Here is a 22,306-nt window from a genome sequence, read left to right as displayed (position 1 = left end):
ATCCATCTCCCTGCCACCTGATACATAACTCCTTGTGACTCCAAATCCTGACTGGGACCAGTTCAGCTATGCTGCCTCTTGCTTTGTGCACAACATGGAGGCGACCCATACCTGCGCACATGGGGGCATTCCCCTTCAGTGGACACATCCTGTTCTGGGATGGGTTCAGCTGCACTGCCTTTGCATCCTACCCCATGTATAGATGGGATGGCTCTAGCCTGTGCCAGGAGCAGGATGTAGTCAATACAGCTGCATCCAGCTGATGCCCACAATAAAGCTTTTGGGTCATAATGCCCGAGTACACTGCTGACCTTTTGTTGACATCTCTTTTGCCCTCTACTTGTTGCCAGCCACGGCAGCCGAATGACAGGTGCATGAGGTTGCAGAAGTATTAGTTTTATGTTTTTGTGTGTTGTGAGACTGAGAAGACCAAAGAACTTCTGGGTTATAGGATGATCCCTGCAAATCTCACTCATACTCTTACTTAGCATAATTTACAAAGAAACGTTCTCAGATATTGTGTAGGAGTTTGAATGTTGATGATGATCTGTTTTCAGTGCATCCTGTATACACTAAGCCTAAGGTAGCAGAGCTTATGAAAAAGGGGTCTGTGTTATGGTGGACCGGGAGGGTGATAGCATTCATATAGAAAAGTGTGTGTGTGTGAAGTATATTGTGCAGCTGTTAGATTACTAAACACCTGTTAAAAGTGACAGTATGCAGATGTTTGACAGCCAATGAAAATTAATATAATATGTGATTCTTTTTAGCTTATAAGTGACTCGGTAAGGTTTGTTTGGAAACGTAATTACATAGCTGTGCTGTCTACCATTATCACTTAACATTCATTACCTCTTCTGAATATTGAAATAAACATATCTTGTAATAGTACTAATTTTGTCAAGGTGTTTTTTTGACAGAGCGAACACCTTCTGACTAAAGTTTTGTCACTATTCAGTTCTTAATATACTTGTTAGAAGAAAGCAAAATAAGTGGGGAGAGATGGCTGTTTACTTAAAATAAGCAGTTTAATAGTATAGTGTAAATTGGGTCATGTTTCCAGTCAAATAATTAGATGGATCCTGTACCTGATGGGGTTCAGATCACCTTACAGAGATATTTTTAAAATAAAAATAAAATAAAATAGTATATTTTCATTTTGCTATTGAAGGAATACCCACTGAGATCAGCATCTTGTTGAAGTAGATTGCTGTTTTTAGTAATGATGCATGAATACATTTAGTATCATTTCTAAACATAGCTGTTTGTGAAGAATTAAAAGGCACATGTTCCCTAAAATGAATTGTATTGTATTTGTTTTTGCCTGACCTTTTTCACAGGTCATTAATTTTTAGCTAGCCTATTCATCACTGATACCTTCCTGATCCCAGTGATATTCTAAGGGCACATCCTCTTCTCCTTGAAATTCTGTATCATTCAGTTGAAAAGCTATAGGTACTGTAAAATATTTAAATTATTTAATCTGGCTAATATGTTGTGGTAACATGGCTAATGCTTTGGGCCTTGTTCTTTTATTTCTGTGTAAGTACATCTCAAAGTTTACTGTGGGTGTCTTATGTGACTCTGTTTCTTATTCATGGTAAGAATAAGAAATTCTTATTCATTTCCCCACATACTAGGGTTTTATTGTACTGCCTGTTCTGTGTACTGTGAACTTTGGGGTAGTGCTTCACACATGTAGGCATCTTAGTCCGATTTTCAAAAGTAACCTGGTACACACAGAAGTAGCTGGATATTTACTTACATTATGGTACAATTTGGGGGATATGAAGTAGCTTTGACTTCAGTTGCATGGTATGATGTATTTTCTAATGGACAAACAAGAATGGTGCAGTTGTCAAGGTTGAAAAATACTGGGTTTGTCTATAGTGCTATTGCAGTGGGACCCAGCAATAGGGCTGAGCATGTCCCATGTAGGTACCCTCCAGACCAGGGGTGGGCAATTATTTCGGGCAGAGGGATGCTTACTGAGTTTTGGCAAGCCATGGAGGGCTGCATAACAGAGAGCCAAGGGCAGATAAGTATTAATGTTCTAAGTTTTTTAGAGGCCTCACAGGCCAGATAGAATGGCCCTGGTGGGTGGCATTCAGCCCGAAGGCTGCATTTTGCCCACCCCTGCTCCAGACCCATAAGTTTGCTAGACTCAGAAGCTGGGGACAAGCTCAAGTCTTGGAGTATTACTGCAAGCCTGGGTGGGCAAGGTGTGAATGGAACATGCTTAGCCTTTCTCTTGCTGAAACGTGCCTCTGCAGTGGTGTAGACACAAGCTCATTGTGAGCATCTGTTCATGTTTTTTTCCTCTTCCTCTGGGTTGTACTTCTGAAGTTTTTTCCTGACCATTTTAGAAGGATAGGTATCGCTGAATATGAAATGGAAGAGGATAGGCGTATTTCTGTCCTGAACAGCTTCAGTGTTTACAGAGAGAGGTAGTTAGCTATGTTAATCTGAAGTTTACCCTGTTTTCTGTACTATTTATTTTCATGTATGACAGGATAGGAAAGGATGCAACAGCTTGTGATGGAAAGATCTCTTCAGCCCACTTGATGTTCAGTTGTTGAAATACGTTTGTTACCAATTTTCTCTCTCACTCTGTCTGCCCAAGACTTTTATGCCAGAAGATGTAGAAAGAGACAATTCTGCCTATCACTACCTCTTCATGGGTACTGTCACTGTAATAATTTATAATTTACATCTTGCACTACACGGATTGATGACAGAAAGACAGCAATGGAAACGTTGAGAGACAATTCTCCTTCTGCTTGATGATAGATGCAGGAATATTCAGGAACAACAGAGCTGACTGATTGATAGTGTGCACCTCATCCATAATGATCTGTCTGATATAGACAGTAAATTATTCTCTAGATTGATGCAGGTCATTGAACAACACATTGACAATCCTGTTGTCCATCATCCTGTTCAGAAGGAGTCAAGAACAATGACAGATGTGCTACTGAGGTCTACTTAGGTCAAGAGAGGCATAGAGAAGTATTTCTATAATATTGGTGCATTTAAAAAAATGTCTTCATCTCACCATTTCATTCAATAACCTCAGGTTAATTAGTAGAATTTTACAAAGAAAACACTAAAAATAGGATGAGTTTCCTGGAAAATAGGATGGTTGCTTCAACTGATGATTTTGTATTCATTTACATTTTTATCTCCTAAAATTCTAGATTTTAGATTTAGTTCAACAATAAAACATCTTGTAGGAGTAACAGTTCAATGACTGAGTTGCATTCGGAGTACATACTATTAGGTAAGATCCAAATTCATTTTCTGGTCAGTGTTCTAGTCTCAATATTAAAGACTGAAGGGAGAAGAGAGGTGAACTGTAGGTGGAAGGGAATGTTTGTCACAGGAGCAAAGAACCTCTCTTTTATTCTGCTTTGTCCCTCTAGGTTTCTCATAGTCTTATTAGATCTCACCCTCATGTTTCCTTCCTTCATATCTAGTTATTTTCAAAACTTTCATTTGTTTATTGGTAGTTCAGTTTTGTTGACTTTCCCTAGAAGTATTAGAACCAAACAGCTGGTATACTAATCTTCTTGCTGTTGTCTACCACGCTTCCTACTACTTTAACATATCTATAGCATTCCTTTCCTATTGCTGGAAAGTACTACACCTTCGATCTGGTAACTTCCACCACTTGTTTGTCTGTTTGTCTTTGGGCATTTTTACATGTGCTTTGGGGGCGGGCGGGGGTGCTTTAATTAGAGCGGCTCTGAAAGTTGTTCTAATTAAAGTGCCTGGAGTGTCACGTATCAGCATCCCCATGCTGAAAAATGGTGGTGGATGCACTTTAACTAAACATTGTTGAACAAGCTTTAAAACACCCTTGCTGCCACTTGATACACGTGACATTGGAATCTGTTGGAGCATGGTAATTACCACACTCCTGCAGACTCAATCGAGTCTGCTCCAACACATGGTAATTACAAAATGTTGGATCAGCCTCACTGCAGGTGCCCTTTCTGTTTAAACCATGGATCCCTAGAAACTTGTATATCAGAATATACTCAAACATACCATTGCCTGTTACAGATTACATTTCCTTTACACAAAAAGGAGCCATTCCCTTCAACATGGAAACAGTGAGAACAGATTAAGCTGCCACATTGCTCTCAACAGATGGCATACTGTAGAATTGTCCAAGACTTGCCATCCTACTAGAATTAACTGCATTTTCCCAAGTCCAATATGACCCTGAATTTAAGACTACCTCCCCCCCCCCCCATTAGATTCTGTATATGGACATTTCTTATAATTTTCCACATATAGAATTCATGTTTAGAGGACCATCTTAAGATTTGTTCCCTCTCCTGCTGCTGTAGTAGAGAAAGCAGTGGTGCTGGGGCAGGCAATAGAGAGGAAGGTGGTAGGGGCAGATGGAGAGGGACAGGAGGTAGGCAGGTGGTGGTGGTGGGGCAAGCAGCTTGCCCTCTGTTGTATTCCTGCCCCCAAACTTGCCCTCCTGCTGCCTCCCCTCCTTGGGCCTGCTGCCCCACAGCCTCCTTTCCCTCCCCATCCTGGCACTTACCCTCCAGCATTAGCAAACAGCAAGCACCAGCCTGGGGCACAGAGCATGGCCCCAGCCCAGCCAAATGTTGGTGGTGTGGTAGCTCCTGGGGGGCAGCAGGCAAGGGTGTAGGGGCTGTGGGTGAAATGGGGAGAGGAGGGCTGGGGGTCCCAAGGCTGCTTAGGGGAGAGGTGGACTCTTTCTTTTTATTTGAACATCATAACCATAGCAATGGAGGTTATGAGATCCACCTAGTTTTGCTGCCTAAGTCAGCAGAAGAGCCCTGCTTTTTTACCTAGGGTTCTAGAACTTGGCATCCTGTCACAGAAGGCATGAAGCCTTTCAGATCATGGGATATTTTCTACACCAGACTTAGCCCTGCCAGATATTTACTTGAGCCTGACATTGTCATGAAGGGCATGAAGCCTTTCAGATGTCTGAATATCTTCAACACCAATCTCATCCCTGCCAGATATTTACTTCTAAATTAAGTCCCTTGTGAACAGTCATGCTAGAGCTTGACATCAGCACCCCAGCTTGGACCTTTCAGATCAGCAAACAGCCATGAATGATGGATTTAAAGAATTTCCCAGGAATTTAGACTTGTGCTGCCTGGAAAAAGAGACCTTATTTGTATAAAAAACTTTGCCTCTCAGTCAGTCTTTCAATTTTTAATACCTTTGTGTGTCTTAAATTAGACAGCTGAGTAGAACCTCCTGCCATAGAAACAAAATATGAGAACTCAGCTTAAATAAATGAAGAGCCCACCAACAGGTTTTTAAGCTCCACACCTAAATCAGTAGCATCTTTCTTCTTTTAATATTAAACATGACATCAACATGTCGTGTAAAAATCCATTCATATTTGGTTGTAACAAAAAACCCTGAAGTATCTGAAATCATAAAAATTAAATAGATGACAGTACATTTCATAACTTTTTAACAACATATAGTACCTAGCAGTCAAATTACGTCATTGATATCACTTTTTTAAAATTTAAATTACTCCTTAAATAGAATAATGGATCACGACTCCTTTTCTGACAGTCCTTAATACTTTCTATTTATGTGTTAATTTTAATGATCCAAGCTTTAGTATATGAATGATCTTTGTCAGTCTTTAATGCACTTCACTTCTTTGTGACATATACCTCAAAAACTCAGGATTTATTTTTTGAATATGTAACATTTGTGTTGCTTGTAACAGACATTATCCATGCTAGGTCTGTAGTGTCATCATTGTAATGGTATACTGCATCTGAGAGAGATCATACACTATTGCACTAATGCCTCATTACATTAATTTCCCCATAATGATTTTTTCTGTAGGGTCAGGGAACCCTACAGATTTTTTTGGCTAGGCCTGCAAAGCACTTTGGTCCCTCATAATGGGAAAGAGACACAGGATTTCTTCTGTGAGTAGTACAATGAATTCCTTGCACTCAGTCTCTTGTTGCTCTTCTAAAGAGTTTCAGTTAGGACAGCTAGCTGGGAAAACCTAGACCATTATGGGCAAATGGAAGCATTAAAAACATGGGTACCATCCTTCCAAAAATGAGGCTTTAAAATTTAAATTTGGAAGTTATCTTATTTGCTTCTGGATTTTTTTAGACTATATCATATTTTCAATCTTCTCCTCACAGCCATGAGGACTAGAAATGTAATTTTAAAAAATCAAAGATTTATGAATAATCTCCTGATCCAATGGTGGAGCTTGAAGAGACTTCATAGACATTAGGAGCTGAAAGATTGAGTCCAGCCCCCCTGCCATAGGCAAGAAGTTTGCTGGGGTCAAATGATTCCAGCAAGATAAACATCCAAATGCCCTTTGAATGAGTCCAGAGTAGTTCCTTGCATCACCTCTGGGGGGAGTCTGTTCCAGACCCTGGACACTCAGACTATAAAGAAGTTTTTCTTTATTTCCAGTCTAAATCAGCCTTCCAGGAGTTTGTGGCCATTAGATCTTGTTATCCCTTGGTGGGGCCTGGTGAACAACTGCTCTCTCAGGTCCTGATGTACCCCCCTTATATACTTACAGGCTGCCACAAAGTTCCCCCTAAGCCTTCTCTTTTCCGGGTTGAAGAGTTCCATGTCCCTCAGCCTCTCCTCGTAAGGCTTTCTCTCTTGGCCTTTGATCATACGGGTGGCTCTCCTCTGAACTCTCAAGCTTATCCACATCCCTCCTGTAGTGAGGGGCTTAAAACTGGATGCAGTACTCCAGCTGCAGCCTCACTAAGGCCAAGTAGAGTGGGAGGGCGACATCCCTGGTTTTGCTTGAGATGCATCGGTGGATGCATGTCAGTGTTTGGTTTGCTTTGCTGGCAATGGCGTTGCATTGGTGGCTCATGTTCATCTTGTGGTCGATCAGGACCCCCAAGTCCCTTTCAGTCATGGTGCCAGTGAGCATAGCAGTGTTGAGTCTATAAGTATGATGTTGGTTTTTCCTCCCAAGTTACAGCACCCTGCCCTTCTCTACATGGAATCCATCAGGTTTTGGTCTGCCCACCTTGCAAGCGTACCCAGGTTGGTCTGTCTCCCCAGCCTGTCCTCCAGTGTGACTGCCTTCCCCCATAGTTTAGTGTTGTCTGCGAACTTTGCTAGTCCGCATCTGACTCCCAAATCTAGATCATTAATAAAGAAGTTGAAGAATGCTGGCCTGAGTACTGAGCCCTGAGGGACTCCAGTGGTCATGTCACACCACGTTGAATTGCTCCCATCAACTGGTACTCTTTGGGTCTGACCCCGGAGCCAGGTCCCCAGCCATCGGATTGTGAGATGGTCGAGGCTGCAGTTCCCCACCTTAACCATGAAGACAAAATGGGAGTCAAAGGCTTTCTTGAAATCCAGATATATGACATCAACCTTGTCTCCCTTGTCTAGGCAATGCATCACCTGGTCATAAAAGGAGACATGGTTGGTCAGGCAAGACCTTTCAGCAACAAAGCCATGTTGGCTGCCATTCAGAAGGTTATCTTCCATTAGCCTGTTGCTGATGGATCCCTTGATGATTTTCTCCAGATCTTTCCAGGGATGGACATCAGACTGATTGTCCTATTATTCCCTGGATCTTCCCACCTTCCTTTCTTGAAGATTGGGACTACGTTGGCTCTTTTCCAATCATCCAGTACCTCACCCGAGCGCCACAAATTCTCAAATATCTTTGCCATAGGGCATGCTCTGATGCCCACCAGCTCCTTCAAGGCTCTCGGGTGCATTCCATCCAGGCCTGCAGACTTATGGATGTCTAGCCTCTCAAAGTGTTCTTTCACTTGATCTGTGTCAATTGTGGGCCCATCTCCCACTCCCTGTCCAATAGTGTGACCCTCTTGGGTGGATGGAAAACTGATACAAAGTACTCATTTAGGAGATTGGCTTTTCCTTGGGTATCAGATGTCAGCTGCCCCATTTGGTCTCTCAGGGGTCCAACAATGCCTTTGATCTTTCCCTGGCTTCTCACATATCTGAAGAAGGACTTTTTTTATCCTTCATTCTGGTGGCTAGTCTGAGTTCGGTTTTTGCCTTGGCTTTTCTGGACGGCTCTTCACAGGTGTGGGCAACTGCTGAGTAGTCCTCCATGGTGATGATTCCTGATTTCCATCTGGTGTAGGCTTCTCTTAAGTTTCAGGAGGCCCAAAAGTTCCCTGTTTAGCCAAGGGAGCTTCCCTGCCTGCTGACTGCATTTCCTGTGGGACTGGATGGCCTTCCCTTGCATTCAAGGATTGTGTTCTTAAGAAATAACTATTCCTCATGGACTCCCCTTTCTGGGAGGCCATGGTCTCTTAATGCCTGACTTACCAGTCTCCTGAGTTTGTGAAAGTCAGCCTTTCCAAACTTGAGGATTTCTGTTTTACTGAGGGATTTGCCTGCCCTGTGTTAGACAGAGGAAGTTATCAGTTCATGGTCATTGTCACCTAGCTTCCCCTTGATCCTCAGATCGCTCACCAGATCATCCCCTCAGAAATAGATGATGTCATGATACACTCAACACTGTAAAATTCAGTAACATTGCACAATGAGGTACCAATGGGAACCTGTCTCCTACTGTTCAACATTACCGTAGTCTAGGTGACACTGCCTCCTCTGCACCCCCATGTGAACTTGATCTAGGGTCTTCAAAATGTAAACAGAGGAACACTCTATAAGGAGGTTAAAACTTATCTGTGGAAGAGGCAAAGGTTTCTGATAGATAGATTCATAGATAAAGGGTCGGAAGGGACCTCGCAGATCTTCTAGTCCGACCCCCTGCCCTGGGCAGAAGAGAAAACTGGGCTCAAATGACCCCAGCTAGGTAATCGTCAAGCCTCCTCTTAAAGACCCCCAAGGTAGAAGCCAGCACTACTTCCCTTGGAAGTTGGTTCCAGATCCTACCCGCCCTGACTGTGCAGTAGTGCCTCCTGATGTCTAGTCTGAACCTACTCTCTAACAACTTATGGCCATTATTCCTTGTTACTCCAGGAGGCACTCAGGGGAACAAGGTCTCTCCCATTCCCTGCTGGTCCCCCCTAGTAAGTTTATAGATGGCCACCAGGTTCCCTCTCAGCCTTCTCTTGTGAAGGCTGGACAGGTTCAGGTCCCATAGCCTCTCCTCGTATGGTCTGCCTTGCTGTCCCAAGATCATGCGAGTGGTCCTCCTTTGGGCCCTCTCCATGTTGCCCACATCCCCCCTGAAGTGCGGCACCCAGAACTGGACACAGTACTCCAACTGCAGCCTGACCAGTGTTGCATACTTGGGGAGGATCACCTCCTTGGCCCTGCTTGTGATGCGTCTGTGGATGCACAACAAGGTGCGGTTAGCCCTACTGACCGTGTCCTCGCACTGGCAGCCAATGTTCAGCTTGGAATTGATAATGACTCCAAGATCTCTTTCTGCCACTGTGCTTTCAATAGAGAGTTCCCCAGCCTATAGGTTTTCTGCTGATTCTTACTGCCCAAGTGCAGCACCCTGCACTTGTCAGTACTGAATCCCATCCTATTCTCAGTTGCCCACTCCTGTAACATGTCCAGGTCCAGTTGTATCCTGTCCCTCCCTTCTAGCATGCCCACCTCACCCCAAATCTTCGTGTCGTCCGCGAATTGGAACTGGGTGCTTTTCACCCCCTCGTCCAAGTTGCTAATAAAGAAATTGAACAGTGCAGGCCCAAGGACCCAGTCCTGGGGGACTCCACTGCTCACATCCCTCCAGGTCGAATATGACCTGTCTATCAGAGTGAGTCCAAAACTGAAGTGAGCTCCCTTAGGAACTCATGATCAGCACAAGTGTCACTGCCTTCTGCTCCAAATCCAAGGTCCTCTAGCAACATGTTGATTTATTAAAAAAAGTAACCATTCCAAGCACCAGAAACAAAAATACCTTAAAATCTTCCCAAGCATAATGCTCTATTAGTGTGTACTTTCTGCCCTGAGGAGAGAATGAGAGAACAGACTCTTGTCTGCTCTCTATCCTGACCTGGATCTCAAGTACTGGAAATGACAAAAGATATATTTGGTGTAAATCACATTGCTTAATGCACTACTGACAATTGTTCAAAAACATTAAATGAGTGAATGCACTGAATGCGGAGAGGTACCAAAGATAATGACTGTTGAGTGGATTGGACGACCATGATTTCAGAATGAAGTTTATCAGATTTGACTTGCTGTGCATGAGCTAGGCCATGATTGTTCCCCCTCACATGGACTGAGAGCAGGTAGACAAGGATCAAAATCCATAAAATGTGTTCACACTTCCATCGTGACCTGGATCTTCAGTACTGGGAGAAACAAACAGTCTTCCGACAGGTGGTAGGTAGCCCCAAATCCTTTTACTGTGATGCTGTTCCACAATATAAGGTGCAGTAACACATAAAGAAGACAGGCGGGGATTCATTCTCTAAGCCAGGAGCTATCAACCAGGGGTATGTTTGAAAGGTCTCAGTGGGTATGTGGGGACAGGCTGGGATGCAGCACTACCACCCCGTGCTACTGTCTCAGAGGAATGGTGCCAGACCAGGGCAGCAGCAGGGCCACACGGACACTCTGCTGCGCCGCTCGTCACCCTCCACCCCATTTGGCATCCAGCTGCTCGCCATCCTCCCAGGGGGTACACTTACTAAAAAAGGGGCCGCCGGGGGTACACATTAAACCAGGTTGAAAACCCCCGCTTTAAGAGCTTAATGAGTATTATACTGGAGATCTGTTTAATGGATATAGACTCCAGTAAACATTGAATATACCAAAATGAATAACTTCTCAATAGCTGAAAGCATTAAGAGTATGACCCAACATCTAGCAAAGCTTATAGATGGTTTACTTTTGATTTCATAGTTTCATAGTTGGTACGGTCGGAAAGGACCTGAGCAGGTCATCAAGTCTGACCCCCTGCCGTGGGTAGGAAAGAATGCTGGGGTCAAATGACCCCAGCTAGGTGTCTATCTAGCCTCCTTTTGAAGACCCCCAGGGTAGGAGTGAGCACCACTTCCCTTGGAAGTTGGTTCCAGATCCTAGCCATCCTGGCTGTGAAGTAATGCCTCCTGATATCTAGCCTGAATCTACTCTCCATCAACTAATGGCTGTTATTCCTCGTTACTCCTGGTAGTGCTTGGGGGAACAGGGACTCTCCCATTGCCTGCTGGTTCCCCTTGGTCAGTTTGTAGATGGCCACCAGATCCCCTCTTAACCTTCTCTTGTGAAGGCTGAACAGGTTCAGGTCCTATAGCCTCCCCTCGTAGGGCTTGCCCTGCTGCCCCCTGATCATGCGAGTGGTCCTCCTCTGGACCCTTTCCATGTTGTCGACATCTCTCCTGAAGTGCAGTGCCCACAACTGGATGCAGTACTCCAACTGTGGCCTGACCAGTGTCACATAGAGGGGTAGAATCACCTCCTTGGACCTGCTCGTGATGCATCTATGGATGCATGACAAGGTGTGGTTAGCCTTCCTGACCGCATCCCCACATTGGCGGCCTATATTCATCCTGGAGTCTTTAATGACTCCAAGATCCTTTTCTGCCTCTGTGCTGATGAGAAGGGAGTTCCCCAGCCTGTAGGTATGCTACTGGTTCTTCCTCCCCAGGTGCAGTACCTTGCACCTTGTCAGTATTGAAGCCCATTCTGTTCTCATCCGTCCACCCCGTAACCTGTCCAGATCTGATTGTAGCCTGGCCCTCTCCTCTAGTGTGCACACTTCTCCCCACATCTCAGTGTCATCTGCGAATTTGAATAAGGTGCTTTTCACCCCCTCGTCCAAGTAGCTGATAAAGATGTTGAACAGTGTGGGCCCGAGGACCGAGCCCTGGGGAACCCCACTGCTCACATCTCTCCAGGTTGAAAATGACCCGTCCACCACCACTCTTTGGGTGCGGCCTTCCAGCCAATTTGCGACCCATCTGACTGTAGCCATCGACACCAGTCACCTAATTTTTTGATGAGAATGGAGTGAGAGACAGTGTCAAAGGCCCTCCTAAAGTCCAGAAAGACTACATCCACGGCGATACCTGTGTCCAAGGCTTTTGTGACCTGGTTGTAGAAGGCCACCTGGTTGGTCTGACAGGACCTGCCTGTAATGAACCCATGTTGGTTGCGCCTAAGCATAATCTCCCCTGCTGGTCCCTTGCAGATGTGCACCTGGATAATTGTTTCAAAGAGCTTCCCCAGGACCAAGGTAAGACTAATGGGCCTATAGTGTCATGGGTCCTCCTTCCTCCCTTTTTTGAAATGGCCCACATTGGCCCTTTTCCAGTTCTCTGGCACCTTGTCAGAGCACCATGAGTGCTTGTAAAGCTGTGCCAGGGGCCCTACAATGACCTCTGCTAATTCCTTCAGCACTCTGGGGTGAAGATTGTCAGGACCTGCTGGTTTGAACACATCTAGTCCCTCCAGAAGTTCCCTGACTAGGTTCTCACTGACCCTGGGCCTGACTGCACCTCCCCTGGGTCCATCTGGGATCCCAGTGAGGGAGTGTAAAAGCAACCATACTCTTTTAATGATGGATCTTTTAATGATGGACTTTAATGGATCCCATTGTCAGTCAGGATTACTGAAGATTTTTTTTCAAATACCAGGGCCAAGTTACGTTATTTATCCCATCCTCACTCATTCTCAAGACTAAATAGTCAAAAACAATGGCTATTGGGGCAAATTGCTGGCAGGGTGAAAATAATATTTTGCTACAACCATAATGCTCGCTAATCCCTCATTTACAGGTGTTTGAGATAGCTGGTAACACCCACACGCACACACAAAATCCCCTCCAGTATTTGGTAAATAAAGAAAAACACATACCTTCTTTTTAAAATGAGTTATGATCAAATTTAGCATCCAAGCCAAGAAGTTGAGGCTTTGCCTGAGTTCTAGAAAAACAATCCTTTTCCCAAAGTAAGTGCTGTCTATGTTTATCATGTACTGTAATGTGTTTTGTGCCATATATTACATTTCTTATGAAAATGGCAACAGTCTCATTTAAGGCCTGATTCTGCAAAATGCTGACTACTTCCTGAAAGACTATCAGAGTACTTAGCTTCCACTAAGACACTTCAATCTCTCAGGAAGCGCTCAGTGTACTTCAGTATCAGCCCCTTAATGCATTACATTTAAAAGTTAGATGAAGGTGGGTCCTTAACCTTTATACAGTATGTTGCAGCAGATTTCATCTTTGTTGCACCATTTTGTTTATGCTGTGGAAAAGCAGCAAAATGGTTACTCATACCTGAGGGTACTGCAGACATTCAGCTGTTAACATGAGTTCAGTTATTATACAGTGTTACATTGTGCCTTTCTTCTTCTTCCTTGCCTGTTTGCTTCTCACATTCAGCAGTTTCCCTATTGTGTCCATTGTAGAAATACGTAAATGAATAACTTTGTTATCCACAAGGCCATTTAATGTACCCTGACTCTGAAAAAAAGTTTCCTAGGAAATACTGAATAACTGATTGAGATTTTTGCATTCTGTATTCTGTGATACTTTGCCACTGAAATAATAAGCTGTGCCTCTGAAACTTTGCTTATTTTGTAGCTCTTCATATTAGGTTCTTAGATTATATTTTTATTTCAGAAAAGGGGAGAATGGAGTATTATCAGAGTATTATTAATTTAAAATGTATTATGTACACTTACAGCAGTGTAGAAATGTCTCTGTTTTCTGCCCAAAAGCAACATCAGTAAATTTGGAATGCCTTGTACTGTTATTAGAACATAGAATATTGTCATTACAATTATTTTTCTTATGTACAGTGATTCTGATCATATTTTCAGAGCATTGAAGATAGGGTGATAGATTATTCAAGGTTCTAAAGATTGTGGGGCCACACTTATAATCCCATATGAAGAAAAAGAGAATCAAAGGTATTTTAATGTCTTTTTATAAAAATAATGAAATCACTATCAGTTTAAAAAGACAGAATTATATTCTTACACCCTGAAGGCTGCACAAAAGAGAGCTTCTCTCTAATAATATGAAAGTGCCCAAAGTAGATCAGACATGGAGAAGATGCATTAACATATTTGTAAAGGAAAAGTACTCTTTCTTGGCTTTTGTGGCTCATATATGCCATAATGCTACAGTGTTTTACAGTCGTTGCATTGTCCATTAGTGCAAACATGTCCAGATGAATTCAGCGTTTAATGTTAAAAATCTTATAACATGCCAGTTTGATTTGTAGCCCTTCATATCATAGAATGCTAATTAAAATCATATTTTTGCATATGTCATGCCTTTCATGTACATATGCAAATAGATTCTATTGCCTTTCAGCTATTAGTAATTAACTTTATGAAGGACAGCTGTAATACATAATTAACAAAAATGTTTGCAAGCCCTTTTCACACTGAAAGTTACAGCAGTAAAATTTTTGCTTATCAAGAGAACCATTTTAGTTTGAAGCTTGAGTCTGATATCTAAATTGTTTGAAGCAGTCACATGATATAATTAAATTGTTGTTACGGTGTTATCAGTGGAGGAATGGTACTCGATAGGCTTCTATCTATTTCATTATATATGTCATCAAAATTAAATTAAATGAACTGTTTTTTGTTTTGTATGAGGCATAATGCCAGGTAATATATTTTGTTGTTGTTGTTATTGATGCCTTGGTGCCAGTTTGAACCAAATTCCTGTTTACAATATAATCACAAACATCTGCTCCATGTTCTGGTCCCCCTCCCCACCCCCATTCACAAAAAGATATTGTAGCACTACAAGGGTTCTTAATTTTGCCTGTGAAGCTTTTTAAATAATTAATACATTAAAGATTGACCAGACACAAATACTGATTAGAAGGGCATGATCCCATTGTACTTGTTCATGCTGCATTTTTATTGAAGTCAGTGGCACTGCTCATGTGAAAAAGTCGTGTAGGATGGGGCTCTTTAAAATTAAATAACTGAAGATGGAACTGTAATTAGGCCAACAAAATAAAATTTAGTTTTCAGGACGGTACAGAATGTTTTAAATAGCTGATTTTTTTTTTCTGATTATTTTAATTTGTTTCTGTCTAAGAAAACCCCCAAGTTTCTGTAAGTCAATATCTGTCATCACATGATACACCATCACATTCAAAGGAGGTTATCTAAACTTAAGGTTTCCTTTGTTGAATTTGTGTTGTAATAAAATGTGCTGAAAATGCATGCTTAAGGAAAGAAAAACACCCACTTTGTTTTGGTAAAAGCCCATCAAAATTCAACTTTTTTTTTTTTTTTTTTTTAGGGTGGCATTTGTGATGAAGAAACACCTAAATACTCACTTACTGGGCAAGCATGGCGTTGGTACACCAAAAGAAAGGTAAAATACAATTTATTTCTATTTTATAAAATATGTTGGTAAATACGAAAATATTTTTAAAACGTATTTTCTTCAATTTGAATTGTAGTAGCACTAACGCACATGGACACAAACTCACAAAATGCCTGTAGAAGAACTGACCGTGACTTGCTGGCCCACCCACACTACCCACTGAAAATTACAAGGATTTCTGCATGTATAAAGAATATAGACTTGGGCTGTCTGACCCATATTTAGTAAAGCAGTTAAGTGACTGCTTAACCTTAGAGGTTATTAAGTCTTACTGACTTCAGTGAGAGCAGACATACTTAACTGCTTTACCTTATGGCCTTATTAAATTGGCATTGGCTATGATTGGGTGAGATGTTCCAATTGCATTTATAATGATATTAGAGCTAGGCCCAGGCAATCCAAGACTGAAACAAAACATCCTGGGTTTTGCTTTTGGATTTGGTGCTCTTACATTTCTGAAATATTTTACATTGTAAACCAAAAACCTGGTTTTTCATTTCTTAAAGTCAAAACCACGAGATGACTGTTGATCTAAACTGCAGATCTCCTTGATTTCCTCAGAATGCTGAAGAGGCGAGAAGAGGAATTTAGTCCATGTGTTCTTTTTGGATGGTCTATTTAAGTTGATTTTTTTTTAAAACAAATGTATTTTCTCTGTTTTAACTGTCATACAGTGCTTTATTTTTTAAAATATAGCCAGGACTATACTGCATTACCGGGTCATTGCATGAAGGATTTGCTACTTATTAATAAACCTGTTTTGCATCGTAGCTAATCCCACTTGTGAATCTCAGTAGCTTTTTAAGTAACAAGGAAGTTTACCTCTGAAATCATCCAATTAAATAACTTCTAATATTTACCGGCTTGGATCCAGAATACAAATAGTTGTCATCAATGTAATATTTCAGTTACGAGGCTTTTTGCATTCTAGATATTTCATTTATGTATGGCATGAAATGAAAAAGTTAGTTTTGACACCACGGTGGTAAATCATAAAAAGAATAGAGAAATCATAGAGAGGTACGGCTGGAAGGGACCTGCATAGGTCATCCAGTCCAATCCCCTGCCTGAGGCAGGACTATCCCTCTCCAAACCAGCCTATACAAATCCATCGTCTAACCTCTTCATGAAATTACCATCTACCCTGACACAACACAAGACACAACTTTGAGGCAGGAAATCATATTAAATTAATCATATTAAACAGTGAACATACCAAACCATATTTTAGTTGTTATTCCAAGTTTTAGTGGATGATAAATTCTAAATAGTATTTGAATATTATTATTGTTTTAATATTATTTACAACTATGTAATACGAATGTATTTATTTTTAAGGCCAGTAAGAAAAAATATACTCTGTGAGTAGATATAAATTTTGGAAGGCTCATAGAAGAAACTTGGTCAATGATGAGATGCCTAGAACAGCAAAATTCAGGAAATCTTTGCATTTGATAATACCCTAGGTATCTGTTTTTTGTTATGAAGTTTATGCTATGACATATTTTAATTAAGGAGTGGTGTCATCTTTAACACAGGCCTTGCAGTTGCCATTTTGATTTATTTCTACTGTAGATAGTCTCCCATGTCTGTTTTTCTAAAACACTAAAAAAACCTCATTTTCTTATTAGAATATTGAACTTGTTAATATTTGTAGGGGTTGCAGAACTTATGCCAAGCTCTTTCTTAAGGCATTACTTTTGTACGTTGTTCTTTTGATCAGGAGCATTTTAAAACAAAAAGCAGTCAAACCTTTAAGATACAAGTAGAAGATTTTCTCTTCAGAAGGAGCAAAATAAAAGATAGCTATAAATTCCCTAGGTCAGTACAAAATTTCACACATCAGTGTTTTGTTCAAATCCTGCTTTATAACTTTAGAAATGGAAATGGATCAGGTCTTTTTTTTTCTTTTTTCCCATGAGTTCACCATACTTTACTTTTCAGGTAACCTTACTGTAGAGTACAAAATTAACAGATTATTTTTTTAGCATGCACATGTGTTGTATGTATAAAAATATACATATTTTATGGTTTTGTCCCTTTTGGTATTTAAGCCTTTTACAAAGTTTCCTGCACTAATGAGTGAAACAGAAATTAGTTACAGTGCAATTACTTCAAGAATGTTCAGAGTTCCTGTTTCATCTGGAATTTAAAAAAAACAAAGGATAAAACCATTGCATGTACATTTATATATAAACAATCAATATAAACAGTATGTTCATGAACATGCACACATATGTATATACATACACATACATGTATGCATGTATGTTTCAGGAATATATGTATATATGTAATGTTTATAATTAATGTTTATATTGATTGTCTTTTTGGGTGTTATGATATAATTGTGAAAAGTGCTTTGTTCTCATGGTTTATAGTTTCAACAAAATCACTCTTTACAAATAGATGCTTCTTTAAGGTACACTTACTATATAATCATCATAAATACTCTATAGAAAGAACTTACTTTACCCTTATGTTCAATAAAGTATCCACATAACAAATACCCAAATATACTGTTTGAGCCTGAGAGGCATATTTTAGTGATCACCATCTCAAATGAATTCTTAAAGCAAATAGCTGCTATAATCTTAACCAGTGTCTGTCTTTTTTTTCTCCTGAAGTCCTCCTAGATGCTTCTGGTTCCTCTCTGCCTTTACCCCCCCACAATCTCTTCCTCCGTTCCTCAAAGGCTTTTTGAATCATCAGCCAGTTCAGGGTTGTAAGAGAATGATGTGATGTGTTCCCACCCGTCACAGGCTTAGCGAGCTGCTTTCACAGCACTCCAAGCCCTTGCTGCCCTGAGAGCAAAGAACCAAGCTCAGGACAGTAACCCCTATGTCCCAGCTGGTAGCGTACTATGCTGCAGCTATAACCCCCAGGCCAGCATAAACAAGTGATTTTTGAGTGACTTATCTTCTCTTCTTTGGCAATCCCTTATTCTGTCTTTGAATATTTCTTGTCCGCAATACCTTTTTTATCTGGCACTTCCTCTTAATCTACAGCAACATTGAGTAGTAGTGGCAGGACCACAACAGCAATATAATTTCCCAGTAGCAGTCCCTTGCTGGTGATGGCTAAGATTTAAGCACTTTTAATCTAGTACAATAAATGCCGAAACATTGCTCTTTTTTTCTTTTGACTTTTTTGGTACTTTTCAGGGGGAGCTTGATGTCTTTTAATGGCTTTAGGAACCAAATAAATACTTCATCAGCATGTTGAACCATCACTTTGTGCATAACTGTACTCTAAATTAAGTTACATAGTTTTCTTACCTATTTAAAACATTAATGCCTTGACTATAATTTTGCAAGCTTGCTACATTTTAATTTCTCTAGGACAATATAATCAGTTTATTCTTTATGTTTTGAATTTGATTCTGCCCTCTGATGCTCTGCATATTATAGCAAATACTAATAGAAGTTAGCTAAATAGGCTGTGACAATTAAATTAATAATGCATTTTGTTTGCAAGTGTTTAGTCTTTGTGGTTTGACTGATATATGCAAAGATGGTAATTTATTAAAAGTAAATTCATGTAATTGTACTACAGAGTTTGATGGACCAAAAAAAGTTGTCAGCATAGCTATCATCAAAAACAGAAAACTGAAATAAGTTCAAAAGGGTACATTGAAAAAAAACGCTAAAATATTGTGCACCCTAGAAAGTTGGTGGTCTTTTTACAAACTTCTTAAAGTGTTTTTATGACAGTGTGACAGCTCTGAGACAAAGAAAAGCTTTCACAAACTATTGAAGCATTCCTGACCTATTGCAACTTAATCTCTGCTGTGTCACATTCTCCATAAGTATTGTTCTCCTATAGGATGCACGAAATGAAGATGCCTTGGAGGCTTTGTACAGTATATGCTCATGCAAATTTGGGAAGTAATCATAATCCATAATAAAACTGTTACTAAAGTATTTTAATGTGGATGGTATTTGAAGATACAATCGATTTAATAGAAAAAAAATAAAAAAAATTACTATGGTTAAAACAGAAGTTAGAAACGATGCATCTTACACCATAATGCCAGTGCATTTCAACAGAAATACTGTCTAATTTGTTATGGACATTATCAGAGAATAACTAAATCAGAAATAGAACTTATTTTTGCACAAAAAGTCCTTTAAGGTATTTTTTTTTTCATGTTGTAGAACTGTGATAGTGATTTATTGTCAGCTTGAATGCGTCTCAAAACTGACATGTTATATACTAAGTTCAAGGCCACTGCATATGTGGTAGTTCAGCATTCTCTGTCTTCCTGGGACTATATCTTATTGACAAGAAAAAATATTTACCTATACTTTGACTGTATTTAGGAGACAGTGGATATGTCTACACATTTATTAATGTACTGTAGCTACAGCGCATTAAGTTTAGTACTTGGTTAACCAAGTATTAAATCAATGTGCAGTAGCTTGTGCTACTCCACAGTAATGCCAGTACCCAGGTTTTTAGTGACGCTTATTACACAGTAGTAGTTTTTGCCTGACACGCTACTGTGCAGTGTTATTTGGCTGCTGCACAGTTAGTGTATTTTGTAGATGCACCCAGTGTAGTGTAACGAAAAGGGAAGATCCAGTATAATGATGGTGCTGGGTTAAAATTTTTTTTAACCCAACTTCTAATATCATACTAAAATCTCTGTCCTAGTAGCACCTCATTGAAAATGTCTGTTTTACTTACCTGAATATGTATATGTGCACACATGCGCACCTACACACACACACACACACACACACACACTCACTCACTCTCTCTCTCCTCCCCACTCTGTGAAAGAGAGAAGCAGTTAGTATATAACACGCTTGTATGTATATTGGCTCTTGCGATCATAAAATCACCTTGTGAATTTTAAAGAATAAATTGCCTTATGAGTAGTTTACTGGCTTAATGGAATGGTTCACATACAAAATGGTTGTATAACTAGAGCCGGTGTTTCTAAGAATCTTTTGTAGGGACCATTGAAAAGATGTATATTTTGTTTGGTTGTTCTTAGATGCCAAATATTAGGATACAAGGGAAATATTTGTAACAGGTTTGGGTGTTATTAAAAGTTAATCTTCACCCCAAATTACTGAAGTATTTGCAACAACTAAGTTATTTGAACTTTGAAGTTCAAGGAAATACTGCAGTATTTCTCTTTGATTTACTGGGGGGGAATTTTGTCTAGAAAATGTCTATATGTTCTGTTTACTGACCCTATGCCCAATCTGTAAAATAGAAAGATGTCATTACAGTTGAGCTATTACAATCACTGTCATCACTGGTAGCCTTAGATATTAAGATCTCAGCAGGTTGTTAATAAAATGCGTAGGAATCTGCCAGTCCCAAAAAGAAATGTATCCTTCAGGATATTTAAAATTGTATGCCTTGGCATAATTGTTATGGCTAGCAACATCTATGGGTTTCAGATTATCTACAGTTGAACTGAAAGACTGTATCATGTTTTCAATATGCAAGCACCTTTTAATAAACATCCTATAAATAAATGTTCATTACTGTCTTATTTGCAGTCTAAATATCCTGACATATTTTTGCAGTAATGGTACAAGGTAATATACTTCAAAACTCAGGAGTTTATTTGTTTTGCATTGATGCTCCTGTTTTTAATTTAGGATAATCTCAGTCCTGCCATCGTTAGCTGCCTGAGTCATGGTACATTTTGGAGAATGAGCTACTATTATGTATGTTCAATACCAGATATCCTAAAATATGCAAGAATATTCGCAATGTATTGTTGGAGGGTATGATTAAGATCTAAGAGAGAAAAGCTTTCAAAATGATGAATGTGGTTTTGGTGAAACAAACTAAATGTTAAGGGAGGAGTCCAGCTGAAATTTCATGCATGCTTGGAAAAATTCAGTCCTCGCTATTTTATAATTAAATATCAGTGACCTGGGTGTTTCCATTTTGAATATAAAAGGAGAATTGAATGAAGTACTTCAGCCCAAGTCATCTAATTCAATGATACAATTACTCATCCTCTGAACCACTCCTTCTTTGGAGACATCAAATCTGGTAATAACAATGTGATGCAACCTTATGCACCACTTTCTATACTTCATAACTTGACTACATAGTCCTTTAAGATCTGATTAGCAGATCATCTAGTCCAACATGCTGTCTTCTCTGTGACAGCATGCTGTCTTCTCAGTGACCAATAGTGAAACAGTATCATACCTTACACCTTGGAGGGAGTTATACCCCCTCATGTCAGACATATGTAACTATACTGGGGGGGGCTGTGCATGAAAAAAAGCATTGTTCCTTATGGCTTCCCTTGATAACATTATGTCATCCTTAAGTGCAAATGTTTGATTGCAGTGGGGAATCAAATTATGGTAGATTGCGTTATAGCCCGTGTTACTGTTCATGGAGATACGCATTCCTGTTTAAAAAGCCAACAACAGTATCTCAATAATCTGAAGCAGTGAATTCCAAAGATTTCTGTGGAAAGATTTCTGCTGACCACTTTCTGCTGATCACTGGCCTCGCCTCGTATTACAAGGGTGGCCAAAATACACCCTGCAGGCCGGATCCAGCCTGCAAACTAATTTTATCCAGCCCATGGCTGCCCCAGCGGCACGCTGCATGGGGCCAAGCCCTGCCTTCACTGGCTCTGCACCCACTGACAGCACTGCCCTGGCCAGCACACACAGCTTCCTGATGACTGCCCAGATATTGCTCAGCTCCTCCCACCTCCAACAGCTCTTCCTCTTTCCCCAGCTGTACTGCTTGGGGGAAGTGGTGGTTGCTGCATGCATCAGATGACCAGCCAGGTGTGGTGGGGTGGCGGGGGAGCTGTAGCTGGCTGGTCTTGGCCCAGAGCATGGGTCTTCAGCTCCCAATTGCCTTCTACTCGCTCCACCCACCTAGCACCATGAGCAGCCACCTGCCAACGCCCAAGTGGGTGGAAGGTGGCCAAGAACTGGAGGTGGAGTCCCACGTGCTGGGGAGCTGCTGTCCAGCTGCAGCTTCCCCTTCCCACCTGGCTGGGCA

General features: G+C 40.7%; 1 protein-coding gene across 1 annotated transcript in view; it reads left to right on the top strand.

The window, feature by feature from the left end:
• ZNF407 (zinc finger protein 407) overlaps positions 1-22,306 on the top strand; it is a 545,661-nt gene that overhangs the window by 219,777 nt on the left and 303,578 nt on the right. Inside the window, 1 exon segment of the mRNA XM_019524335.1 lies at positions 15,215-15,289. Coding sequence (XP_019379880.1) covers positions 15,215-15,289 — 75 coding nt within the window.

This window comes from Gavialis gangeticus, unplaced genomic scaffold (assembly GCF_001723915.1).
Source record: "Gavialis gangeticus isolate Ggan-Ray unplaced genomic scaffold, GavGan_comp1, whole genome shotgun sequence".
NCBI lineage: Eukaryota > Metazoa > Chordata > Crocodylia > Gavialidae > Gavialis > Gavialis gangeticus.
The sequence above is the reverse complement of the archived record's forward strand: the minus strand, read 5'-3'. Positions and strand labels throughout refer to the sequence as shown.